This window comes from Saccostrea cucullata, unplaced genomic scaffold (assembly GCF_032062105.1).
Source record: "Saccostrea cucullata isolate Sc308-1 unplaced genomic scaffold, CSIRO_AGI_Scuc_v1 ctg457, whole genome shotgun sequence".
NCBI lineage: Eukaryota > Metazoa > Mollusca > Bivalvia > Ostreida > Ostreidae > Saccostrea > Saccostrea cuccullata.
The window spans coordinates 277,738-291,644 of record NW_026933724.1 but is presented as its reverse complement, the minus strand read 5'-3'; the positions used below and the strand labels follow the sequence as shown (position 1 = coordinate 291,644).

Below are 13,907 nucleotides of genomic sequence, written 5' to 3'. Positions count from 1 at the left end.
GAGTTTATTGAGTTATATCTTAAGGATATTTTGTTATGAATTGAAAGGATTTCTTTCAACTTATCAAATGTTTCCTTAACTGGTCTTATTCATTCACTGATTTCCAACAACTTAAGACACTTAATAAGAGCCCAGATTCGACAGAAATGTTTCTGAAAAGAAACTATTATTTCTTGTTTTCTCTGCATTTTAACTGTTATAAAAAATGTTATTTAGTGATTGAAAGTGTTTCAAATTGACTGATTCAGACTGGGGGTTTGAACATCCTGCATAACTTGTCAATACCATTCACTATAGCTTTTCAAATATTTAAGTTAATTTATAAAAGTAGATTGGCAAACAAGCATGCAAAATGCCTATTGTGCCACAAATAAGAAAAAAAGTTTAATCTCAATTTATGACAAAAAATTCAATGTTTCATTTAACATTAACCATCAGTAGGTGAAGTGTTCTCTCCCTGAATGGAAGGTCATGGGTTCAAATCTGCTGCAACTGACTCAAATCAATAAAAGAACAGCAGCTTTTCCTTAATCAAGTGCTCAGCATATTGAAGTAGTGAAAGTTGCAGGTCTTTCAGATAAGACTTGTAAAAAGGGGACCCTTGTTAGGCCAAAATAAAATTATAGTTTGTTTGGAATTGCCTCCCGCCTCATTGAAATGCCCCCTCCTGAAAAAATTTTATTGACCAAGAGTACGAAGAATTTTTTTTTATTTAATCAATTTTTTTGCCCATTATTCATGTATCATATGCACCATACAAAACACCGAAAGATAGTGTCAGATCTATGTAAATTTAGGATTTTTTGTTGATGGAAGATTTTATTTAAAAGTCAGAAAATGTATTTACTTTTTACTAAGATTTTTATCAAAAATTTTAAGTTTTTCTTCAGTTTAAAAAAATAAAATAATTTCCCTCCCTCCCTCCTGTGTCTGAAACCCTTCAGGCGGCAATTCCAAACAAACAATTTTTTAAGGATGGCCTTATGGTGGACATTGTCACACTAAAGATCCCTCACTGTTCAATGGTCTTGAGTGCCAAGTCAAGGTCTAGATTTGAAACCCCTCTACTGGTATTTGGGGATGTCTCAATTTTTGGTGAAAAATTCTCATAAGGGGATGTAAAACAACATTCAATTATTTAACATTTATGTAACTATGCTTTGTGTTGAAGCTCCACAAAATACAAACATCTCACATTGAAATTATTCTATGAAATAGCATAGAATTTAATACATGTATATATACACAGAGGGCAAATTAAGTGAATTGAATCTTTAAACAATTTATTTTCATGTGAGTGGGTCTTAATGTTTTTTTTCACTCCATGTTTAGCTCAAGTGATCACCAATGTTGTCTGTCCATCTATCCATCCATCTGTAAACTTTTCACATTTTCAACTTCTCAAGAACCACTGGACCAATTTTAACTAAACTTGGTACAGAGCATCCTTGGATGAATGAGTTTGAATTATAAAAATGGAGGGCCGGTCCTCTTACAAGGGGAGAAGATCAAGAAAAGACAAAAATTAGTTGCAGGCGTTAAACATCTTCTCAAGAACTGGGGCAGAAAATTTAGATTTAAATTGTTCCAGTCGTCCACCCCTCCCCAAGAAAAGGTTAGGCCACAATAGGGAATCAGAGTTTTACATTTGAAATACATTGAAATAAAAAAAACTTTAAAAATCTTTTTCTCAAGAACCACTTGGCCAGAAAAGCTGAAACTTATGTGGAAGCATCCTGGGGTAGCGTAGATTCTGCATTGTTCATATCAATATCTCTGGGAGTAGCAGTGAGCCACAATATATATTACAAGAGGAGGGGGCTCTGGTGAAGAACAGAGAAAGGGGGATATATCGTAATGGGGGTTATTCATAAGTCCATAGCACATTTGGGTCCTCATAATACTGAATAGAACTTAATGAAAATATCAGAAAATCTTTATATTAAGCTCCTCTGAGCCAAAGGCTAACAGATCTTATTCTATGGTGATTTGTTTGTGGTTTTTATCAACTTATAAGAATGTGGGCAATATCTCAAGAATCCCATAGCGAATATAAAGAAAATTTGTCAAAGAATAGCCTTAACTCAGGGGGCTTTCATATATACTAAAAATAGGGATGTGACCCTTAAATGAGGAGAGATAACTAGGGGTAAAAATAAAAATCTAATAAAAATATTCCCACAAACCTCTGTACAGATAATCACCAAACATACACAGAAGGTTTAGGACATCCTGTAAATAAAGTAATTGTTTATAAGGGCATCACCCTTGGACATGGTCTCAGAGCCAATTAATTCAAAATTGACATAAAATGACATTTTGTTTGCAATTTAATATTGTATCAATTATTTTCAAATTATTTAAGGTGCATATCTTTCCCCTTGGAAGCATTAAACTTCATCAGTTGATGCATCTAAGTGACCAACTTTTAAAATTTTGCAGGTTTTCATATGGAAATAGTTTTAGATGCATACTAGGATACTGTGAAGCCTAGAATAGTCATCAAACCTTGTCAGTAGATGCATCTTATAGCCTCAAAGTATATCAATGAAAAGTAGGTCATCCTGACCTACTTTTGGAAATTTGTGGCTATATCTTAAATATTTCAGATAATAAAAGGCTTGGAGTCATCAATTTTTTTCAGTTGATGTGGATTGGGTCCTTGGAGTGTGTTAAAAGCCAAAAGGTAGGTCACAATGACCTACTTTTAGATTCTCAAGGCTTTAGCTAAGTATTTAGGAATTTATGAGGCTTTTTCAGTTGATGCATCTTTTGTCCTCAGGGGTGTATCAGCCAGTAATTCACAATGACCTTTTGAATGACACTCATAGTTGTATATCAGTATATAGGATGCTAATTGGCTAAGAATTGCCAAATTTCATCAGTAAGTGTGGCATCTTGGCTATAGAGGGGTATTAACTTTTTAAACATTCACAGTTAATTATAACATTTAACAATTTTTCTTTGCTTCACAGAGATTCTAAAAGGAAAAAGTTTTAGTGCATCTAGGCTTTAAGCAAATGAAAATGAGAAGGGTGTTTTCATTTTACCATCTGAAAATCTTGCTCCATAATAACTTTGGTATCTAGAATAACTTTGTGATATTATATAAAGCCTGTCAGTAAACTCACCACTTCTAGTCCATTAGTGTAATACAAGGTTGTTATGATACGTTGTCTCTTTTACTAAAGTTGATGAAATAACACAGAATGTTAATGGGTCTGTAAAAATTGTCCCAACTTTATAAATCCATCATACATAGAATCCAGTCACTGACCTACTGATGAGATGGTATCTTGTAAGCCTGGTGTCGATACTTGAGTTTTATAGACTGTTCAGAACCTGTTGTAGAGTAGGTGGTAAATAACAATATATCCCTATATCTACCCTGGATATCAGCTTTGTTTGTCTTTACAGAGGTTCAATGCTTTGTTACAATACACACTAGCTCTGTGATGCTGTTTCTTGTTTTGTTTTTTAATCAGTTATTGTGAGTGGGATTTTAAATGCTATATTTGACTTCTTTAAAAGCAAAGAAAGAAACACTTTGAGATGAGATTAGTCAATAAAATTTTATTAAGTTCAAATGATTTTATAGTTTATTAATTTTTTTGTTTGTGCAGTCACTTAAAATTTAATAAAATTTTATGCACATTCTTTTTCATGAAACTGTTCAATTTTGAAAGTGTTGATTATGCTTTGCAAGTCAGAATTTTTCTAAAGGCAATCAAACCACATTAATTTTTTAGTTTTGTTCAGTTGTTGTTGTGTGTATTTTGAGGCTAACTCAGAATGCTGCAAAGCCAATGTGAGAATTGTTTTGGGTTGATATACAAATTAGCACAGAGCACAGATAAATGTGGATTAATATCCTTTTTCAGTCTTTATTTACATCTCCAAGTAGCCATAACACAAACACAGAACATCTCTTTTGTAGATTTCATCAGTCTGTAACAATGTGTCAGTGTTGATCTGATTTGTGGGTCTATCTAGGCACTTGATAGGTAAAGCTCTACAGATCTGTCAATATTAGAACAAATTTTAAGTTAAAAGTCTCTATATATATGACACAGCCCTGGCACCTTTTCTGTTTCATTGTTTCAGTTATATCTAAAAATCTCCAAGCTTTTAAAATGGGACACACTTCCATTACGAGCTTGAAATACATTTATTCTGTCTCAATGTGTTATTATAGCAGTTGGTTATTTTTTTAAGGACTTACAAGATACAAGATACAAGATTTTATTAATCCAATTTGGGCCCCCGGAGGAGCAAAAAGATTTACAAATAGAAGGAGGAGGATCCAAATGATAGAACAAACATGATGATGATATTACAAATAAAGAGCAATTGTTAAAAAAAACAAAAAAAGTATATAAGAGATATACTGAATATACATAGTACATGTATTGTATTGTAAGTTACATACAAATATATATAATTTATACATATATATATATATATATATATATATATATATATATATATATATATATATATATATATATATATATATATATATATATAGTTAAGGGCAAGAAACTGGGAAAGAGGTATATAATTTTTTATGCTTATCACAATATCTTCAATTAAGGTAAATTACTAAGGAATGCAGCAAGTGATCTAAGGATGTCTGGGTCTTCATTAGTCATGAGCCAATAAAATTGATTATCATAAGATAGAGATTGAAAATTTTTACATTTAATTTTACAAATATTTATGAGTTCAAGTCTTTGTACATTAAGATGAGGACATACAAGGAGAAAATGAATTTCATCCTGAATCTCGTTGTGATGACAAAGTGAACAAATTCGTTCCTCTCTAGGTATTTTTTGGTAACGTCCAATTTCAATTTTAAGCCTGTGAGCCGATATTCTTAACTTTGTTAAAACTGATCTATGTTGATTGTTTGTAAGAATATCTAGATAAGGTTCAAAACAAAATTTAGTCTTTATGCTGGTAAAGGTAGACAATTTGCCATCTTTATGTAAATTCCTGTCTTTTTCCCATTTTAATTTATAGAAATTCAGTAATATTCTTTTCAAATTGGTTTTAAATTGTGGGGTTGACATACCTAGGAAATCACTAATTTTAATATCAATATGGTTAAGTAAGAAGTTAACACAAGAATACCATGAAGTAAAACCATTTTGGTGTAGTGTTTTAGAGCAGTTAAAAGCCTCACTAAGCAAGGGAAATTCACCATCTAGATTCTCTAATCTATGCCAGTATAGCAACATATTTTTAATGACATCAAAATGTAAATTCAAACGTCCTAGCTCAGATCTTACAGCAAAATTGCTGCTTTTACCATGAACCATTAGTAAATGTTTGTAAAATTTAAGATTTAGAATTTCGCCTTCTAAGCTTTGGTATATTTTGTCTAGTGTTATATTTGGATTTCTCTTAAATTTAGACGTTGTTGGGTCAAAAAAAACCCATAACTCCGAACCATACAGGATAATGGGTTTAATAGTGTGGTCAAATACATTTAAAGCAGTTCTAATTGATGGATTAAATGTGAGAAAGTCTTTTTGAAGTTTGAAATAGGCTTTTTTGGCTTTGTTACAACAATCATTTTTAGCATTACTTAGTGTTCCAGATGCATTAACAGTCAGACCCAGATACTTGTATTGTTTAACACATTCAATATTGTTGTTATCCAGATGAAAGGGAATTTTAACGTGTTTACCAGATGAATTGAAGACTATAATTTTTGTTTTCTTTGTATTAACTTTGAGACACCAGTCCTTACAGTATGTACTTAGTATATCGAGTTTTTCTTGTAGACCTTCAGCAGTTGGGGAGAGAAGTACCATGTCATCAGCATACATTAGGCAATGAATGGACATAGATGAATCATTGTTTAATTTTACAAAACTTTTAGAATTTGACAGATAATTTGATAGATCATCGAGATAAATCTTGAATAGGTTTGGGCTCATGTTATCACCTTGTCTAACCCCATTGTAAGTACGGAAGTGACCAATTAATTTGTTACCCAGTTTAATAGAAGAATAGCTTTTAGAATACATATCCTTAACAATTGAGTAAAATTTAGTGCTAATACCAGCTTTTAGTAGTTTAAGCTTCAGACCAGCATGGTTTATACTATCGAAGGCCTTATGAAAGTCAACAAAGCAAGCATATAGCTTCCCTTTTTTTGATTTGCAGTATTTTTCAACAAGTGTTTTCAAGACAAAAACATGATCTGAAGTTCTAGCTTGTTTTGTAAATCCTATTTGACAAGGATTGATTTTATCATTGCATTTTAAATATTTATCTAATCTTGAGTTAAGAATATAGTTAAACAGTTTGCCAATTGAGCTGGTTATTGTGATTCCTCTATAATTGTTGGGATCATTAGTATTGTTAGATTTGTATACTGGAGTAATGTATCCTTCACACCAAGAAGAAGGATAATATCCATGAGTTAAGCAACCATTAAAGATTTTCAGTAATATTGGTACCAAGACCGTTTGACCATGTTTAAGCATTTCATTACATATTCTATCAGTACCAGCTGCCTTACCATTTTTTAGTTTACCTATTGCTTTACTTATTTCATTGAAAGATATTTTGTAGTCAAGTTCATTAAATATGGGTGTTGTTGTTTTCTCAGCTTGTTTTAGTTGGTCTTTAAGAAACTGATCTCGATCGAGGAAATCCTCATGAGTTTTATTCAATTTTTTGAAGTGGTTTAACCACTCATTATTAGAGATTGATGTATCAATTGTCTTTGTATTTCCAGTTCTTAATTCGCCTATAAGTTTCCAGTATTTTTTTGGATCAGTTGAATTTAAAGCATTTAAGTTGTTGATAATATTAGAATGGTATGTTCTAAATTTTTGTTTTCGTAGTTTGTTATATATTCTATATGCTTTGTAATATTGATTCTTAATATTGATATCTCTGGGGTAGTGGCCAAATAAAGTTCCCTTCTTAACTAGTTTTGAGCGCATATTTATCAACTCGTTATCAAACCATTTCTTTTTATGTTTAGCAGAGCTTTTATTACCTTTACAAGTTTTATTTTTAGGTAAGTTTGGTTTTAATGACATAATGGCTGCAGCTTCCAGGGAATCTTTTAATCTACTTATTGTCGATTCTATAGATTCTATGTCATTGATGCTCATGGTGTTATCAAGATTGCATTTTATTTTGGGGGATTGTAATGCCTCTATAAATTTAATAGCAGAGTCTTCCCCCCACTTAAAGGATGAATGGGTCTTGTAATTATTATTATCTATACTATTTTCTCTATTAGAAGAATCATGTTGAGAAAAAATATTCCATGATAACATACAGTGGCAGTCAGATAATGTGGAAATAAAATCTGATACTTCAAAAAACAAAATACGTTGTACAATATCTTCATCAGTTAAAAGATAATCAACAACACTACTTCCATGATAATTATGACAAGTGAAATTTCCAAAAATGTCACCAAAACATCTTCCGTTCATAATACGAAGTTGGTTTCCAATACAAAAATCTATTAGTTCTTTTCCTCTCTTATCCACACAAGTGTCTCTATTAACTCTTTTGAAAATATCATTATCAATTTTATATGTTTCAAATAAGGGTAAATATTGGTTGTTATCATCTAGTATATAATCAGTTGCATTTCCTGTTCTAGCATTAAAATCTCCACAAAGCATTATATTTCCTAAATCTTTATATTGATTAATACCCATACAGAAAAAAAGGGCAAACAAACTACTATAACAAATTACTAACAAACTACTATGGTTTGAAAGTAGTTTAATAGTATAGCAAATCACATGCAAATGAGCTAACAAACTATACTCTAACAAACTACAATCAAACCACTCTTAACAAACTACTATCAAACCACTCTAACAAACTACTATCAAACCACTCTAACAAACTACTATCAAACCATTCTAACAAACTACTATCAAACAAACTACATTCTAACAAACTACTATCAAACTAACAAACTACTATCAAACCACTCTAACAAACTACTAACAAATCACTGGGAACAAATCCATCACCAAAACACTGTAGATTTGAATTTTCCTTTACAAATCCACAAGTCTTAATTGAAAACACCTAAAACAATCACATTTTCAAATATTCAACAAGTCTTCTTTCAGGGTATTTAAATTCCAGGATTCACAAGTTTAGCCAATGCAAGTGCAACATCCAACATGTTTCCTTTTGTTTAGGAGATGCAATTCCAAGTCAATGCCCATGTACTTATCACATATTCTCCTTCATGTTGTGTACATCTTCATAGTATTTTTCACCAAAAATGTTCTTCAAGCTGATGATCGACATTTAAATATTTCCCTGCTTCCTCTGGCATGGAAAAAGCTGCAATTTTTCCTTGTTTCTGACCTCATTGCAACTTTGAAAGACATCTTTATTGTCTTATTTTCAAGTATACTTCCCATAATCCAATGCATAACTGATCTAAACTAGGATAGGAATTATAGGTCAATCTGAAAATGAATAAAAATCCAAAGCTAGTAAAAAGCATATGCATCCACATTCACAGAAGGTTAATTACTTCATGACATGCATTAAATACCTCTTCTGTATCCAGATCCATCTTTTAATAATGTTAATTACTGCTTTTTCCAGTCAGGGATCATATAGAATGATACTATAACAATTTGAATGTCCCTTCACCAGTTCCTTTGTTTCTGACCTGCTTGGTGGTTTGAAAATTGGCGCAAATAGCTATAACACCGGATGTAAAGAGATAAGTTGTTCTTGGAAACTTCAACAATTCTAGATAATTCAACCCTAAACACATCTGTAAAGTAATTTCCCATGTGGTTAGATGCAAATGCTATACTAATAAAACACTGTTGCAAGATACCAAGTCTAACAAACTATAAAGAAATCACAATCACCAGAAATGAAAGACTAACAAACCACTGCAGCTATTTTTAGAAAAAGTGGTTTGTTAGTGGTTCATTAAATGCTATACTATCAAACTACTTTAACAAACCACAAAAGTATAGTTTGTTGGTAGTTTGTTGATGGTTTGATAGTAGTTTGTTAAAAATCTTTTCCGTTTGGGTATCCTTCTGTACGAGTTCCAGAATATTAACATTATTTCGTGTTATTGCAGGTGATCCCTCAGGGGGGTTGTAAACAGTACATATATACAAATCTTTATCAAAATTAAAAAAAGTTTTTTCTAATTTGATCCATTGATACTCACTACATGTATTTTTAATTACAGAAACATGATCTTTAATCTCATGCTTAATTAATATTGATATCCCTCCAAAGTATCTGCCATTTTTAGATATATTTCTACAAATTGTGTATTCCAAAAAGCACATTTAACATTTGTTTTTCTGTACATCTGATACATTCTAAGAAAAAATACCAAATTTTCAAACCCAAATCAAGAGAAAAGGTACAACATCCTTCAAAACATCTAATACAATGTAAAATCTAGTAGTAACAATATGTGAGAAGAAAAAAAAAAAAATAAATAAATCAGTTGCAAATAAACATGACATTAATGAGTACAGGTGCACCGATAAGTGGAAGTGGTACAATATTTGAGAATGAAATTCATACATTGAAATACCCGTTAAAAGAATGGCATTGTTTATATATATCATCAGTGTAATTGATAAGTAACATCTGATATGGTGATAAAAAAGAAAATTTAGTAATTGTAGTTAAAACCATAGCTGGCAGGATGGTAAGGTCTCCCTTCCCATGGTTCGGATGGTGCGTACTGGTAGTTTCGCCACTTTCGCTGGTATTTGTACAACTTATTTGGTGAAGCACGGTGATAGTCAGGGTCTTGGTCTTTTCCCATCTGCAATGGAGCCTGCTCGATTCCTAAAGCTAGAAGGATTGATCTTTTGATATTGGATGCTAACATGGCAACACCATCTTGTGTAAGATGAACATTGTCCCTTTCAAGGACCTTGGCAGGCCTATTAGACATGTTTATGTTTTCACTGATATACACGACTGAGTCACTTTTGTATTTCTTCTTTAGTAGGGCGTTGATTAGAGCACTATTTGCACTGTGTAATTCGTCGTCTTTACGAGGAGTACATAGTGACAGAACCACTTTGGCTGACCATTTTTGAGTGATGATGTTGATGATTTCTTCCGTCTCGTTAACACAAGTCTCAGGACTTTTTGCCTTTACATCATTGGTGAGGTGATGAAGAACGACAACATCTGGTGCTGCATCCTCATATCTTACTATGGTATCCTTGGTTTCATCAATTGTGTATGCAAGTTTCTTTGTTGTTATGAATGATGAACTAAGAATGTCTGGATTAATCTTCTTAGTGTTAGATGTCCCCACTAACAGGACTTTGGGTTTCGGGGGTTTTGTCTTGGGAGAAGTCTTATATCCCTTACGAGGCTCATGTGGTGAAGAGTGATTTTCTTCAACTTTCTTTTCTCCTACACATGTAAATTTCTCACTGTTAGATTCCATACTCGAAACATGCATTTTCAAACCAAGAATCTCCTTAAAAAGTGCCTCGTTTTTTTCTTTGAGGATTTTGTTTTCATTTTCCATGTTGAGTAACTCTTCATTTTTTGTTTTTAGTTTTTCCACTAATGTTGAGCTTTCTGATTTGTTTGCTTCCAACAAGCCAAGGAGTTGGTGTTTGCATGTATTGTGCATGATTTTTTCATTCTTCAGTTGGGCTTCTTTAGTTTCTAATTCAAGTTGTTGATTTGCGATTTTAACTTGAAGTTCATTCTTGATTTCATCTGATTTCTTAAGCTTGTTTTTTATTGAGCTAATTTCATTTTCAGGACTTTTTGATTTATTTGGTGTTGTTGACATTTTACTGTACTGGCTGTTCAAGTTTTCAACGGCTAAAGAAAGAGTACTAACTGTACTTTGAAGTGATTCCAAACCTTTTAAGAATCTTGTTTCTAAGGTTTTCATAAGTCCAGTGTGAGATTTGCTCATTTCCTCTAAAGCTAGGACCATACTTTCTTGAAATCTATCCAGGTCATGCACAGAAGCTGAAACAATTTGGCTATGTTCACCATTTAGCAATTGTTCCTGGTTCAAATAACTCACAGAGTTCTGGCTTTGCGGACTTTCAGTTACAGATTTAAGGGTGGTTTCCTCTCCTTCGGTCGACGCAGTAATTCTATTCACTAATTCTTTCAGCAGTGGGAAGATTTTGGTCACGAATGCATCTTTTCCATTTCCCTGGACCTGAATAGTGCCGGTTGACACAAAAAATGTTATCTTGTAGTGTAGACTAGTATCATCCCCAATGTCTATGCAAATAGAATGGTTTGTTAGGGTACTGTTGGTAGTATCCCACTTTTCTGGATTGTTATACCATTTGACTTCTACAGAGTTACACATTTTCAGCTTTTCTAAGTATATAATTTGTAGAGCTCTAATCCAGGCGAATACACGTTCCCGTTTTGTTCGAAATGCTACCATCTTGGCTTGTTCTTCATAGAGGTGTGGGTTAATTTCTTCGTATGCCGCCTGTCTTGCTTTGCACCCCGTGGGCGGGCGGAGTTTGTTAGGAATACAATTCTCTGGGTATTCATTGTAAAGGTTTGTTATTGATACGTCAACAGTCGATAGGTCTTTAAGACACTCGAAATCTTCCGTTGTATTCGACATAATGTATGACTGCGGTCGAGGAAATTCGAGTTAAGAAGCCACGTGTATGTGAAACAAATTAGAATTAATAGCTTATATGGATAATATCGATGTCAATTGGTTACTTCAACCACCTTCAATTGATATTACTGATGATGGATCCTTTCTCTTTCAATGGGAGTTGAAAAAAGGTTTAGCAGTTTAGCTGAACATAATACCTGTTCGGATCCCGAGCCCGAATCTTACATCAAAATGCTTGTTTTATTAAAGTAATAAACTGATAACCTTTCAATTTACAGGCCTTATATTTACTATATGTGTATTGGAGTGATTTTGGCAAAGGTTAGGGTTGTTATTGTACCTATATTATAGGATATGTTTTTTCCATTTCTTTTCAGTTCACCATGCAATAAAGCACAACCAGGCTTTAAGTTATATAAATGAGCATCAGAAATGTATTGTTGAAGAGGAAAAGAACCATTCCCTTAGTCTGCAGGCCCAACTCTTGGAAGTCAAGAGTCTTCTACAGCAGAAACCAACAGAAACAAGTCTACAGCAGTACCAACAGGAAATAGCATCACTAAAACAAAGACTAGAGAGGGTAATTAACATCACTAAATCAGAGATAAGAGAGGGTAAATAACATCACTAAATCAGTGATAAGAGAGGGTAAATAACATCACTAAATCAGAGACTAGAGAGGGTAAATAACATCACTAAAACAGAGACTAGAGAGGGTAAATAACATCACTAAACCAGAGAATAGAGTGGGTAAATAACATCACTAAATCGGAGATTAGAGAGTGTAAATAACATCACTAAATCAGAGACTAGAGAGAGTAAATAACATCTCTAAATCAGTGATAAGAGAGGGTAAATAACATCACTAAATCAGAGACTGAGAGAGTAAGAGAGAGGGTAAATAACATCACTAAATCAGAGATAGAGAGGGTAAATAACATCACTATTCAGAGAGGGTAAATAACATCACTAAAACAGAGACTAGAGAGGGTAAATAACCTCACTAAATCAGAGACTAGAGAGGGTAATTAACATCACTAAATCAGAGACTAGAGAGGGTAAATAGCATCACTAAATCAGAGACTAGAGAGGGTAAATAACATCACTAAATCAGAGACTAGAGAGGGTAAATAACATCACTAAAACAGAGACTAGAGAGGGTAAATAACATCAATAAAACAGAGACTAGAGAGGGTAAATAACATCACTATTCCGACACTAGAGAGGGTAAATAACATCACTAAATCAGAGACTAGAGAGGGTAAATAACATCACTAAATCAGACACTAGAGAAGGTAAATAACATCACTAAATCAGAGATAAGAGAGGGTAAATAACATCACTAAATCAGACACTAGAGAGGGTAAATAACATCACTAAATCAGAGATTAGAGAGGGTAAATAACATCACTTAATCAGAGACTAGAGAGGGTAAATAACATCACTAAATCAGAGATTAGAGAGGGTAAATAACATCACTAATCAGAGACTAGAGAGGGTAAATAACATCACTAAATCAGACACTAGAGAGGGTAAATAACATCACTAAATCAGAGACTAGAGAGGGTAAATAACATCACTAAATCAGAGACTAGAGAGGGTAAATAACATCACTAAATCAGAGACTAGGGAGGGTAAATAACATCACTAAATCAGAGATAAGAGAGGGTAAATAATATCACTAAATCAGAGACTAGAGAGGGTAAATAACATCACTAAATCAGAGATAAGAGAGGGTAAATAACATCACTATTCCGACACTAGAGAGGGTAAATAACATCACTAAATCAGAGACTAGAGAGTGTAAATAACATCACTTAATCAGAGATAAGAGAGGGTAAATAACATCACTAAATCAGAGACTAGAGAGGGTAAATAACATCACTAAATCAGACACTAGAGAAGGTAAATAACATCACTAAATCAGAGATAAGAGAGGGTAAATAACATCTCTAAATCAGAGACTAGAGAGGGTAAATTTCAATCATTAAATCAGAGATTAGAGAGGGTAAATAACATCACTAAATCAGAGATAAGAGAGGGTAAAGAACATCACTAAATCAGAGACTAGAGAGGGTAAATAACATCACTAAATCGGAGACTAGAGAGGGTAAATAACATCACTAAATCAGAGGTAAGAGAGGGTAAATAACATCACTAAATCAGAGACTAGAGAGGGTAAATAACATCACTAAATCAGACACTAGAGAGGTAAATAACATTACTAAATCAGAGATAAGAGAGAGTAAATAACATCACGAAATCAGACACTAGAGAAGGTAAA

General features: G+C 32.9%; 1 protein-coding gene across 1 annotated transcript in view; it reads left to right on the top strand.

The window, feature by feature from the left end:
- The window catches only part of LOC134239164 (uncharacterized), a 164,465-nt gene that overhangs the window by 141,857 nt on the left and 8,701 nt on the right, over positions 1-13,907 (top strand). The window contains exon 7 of the mRNA XM_062721328.1: positions 12,001-12,203. Within this exon, the coding sequence (XP_062577312.1) occupies positions 12,001-12,203 (203 nt within the window). The remainder of the gene's footprint in view (positions 1-12,000; positions 12,204-13,907) is intronic.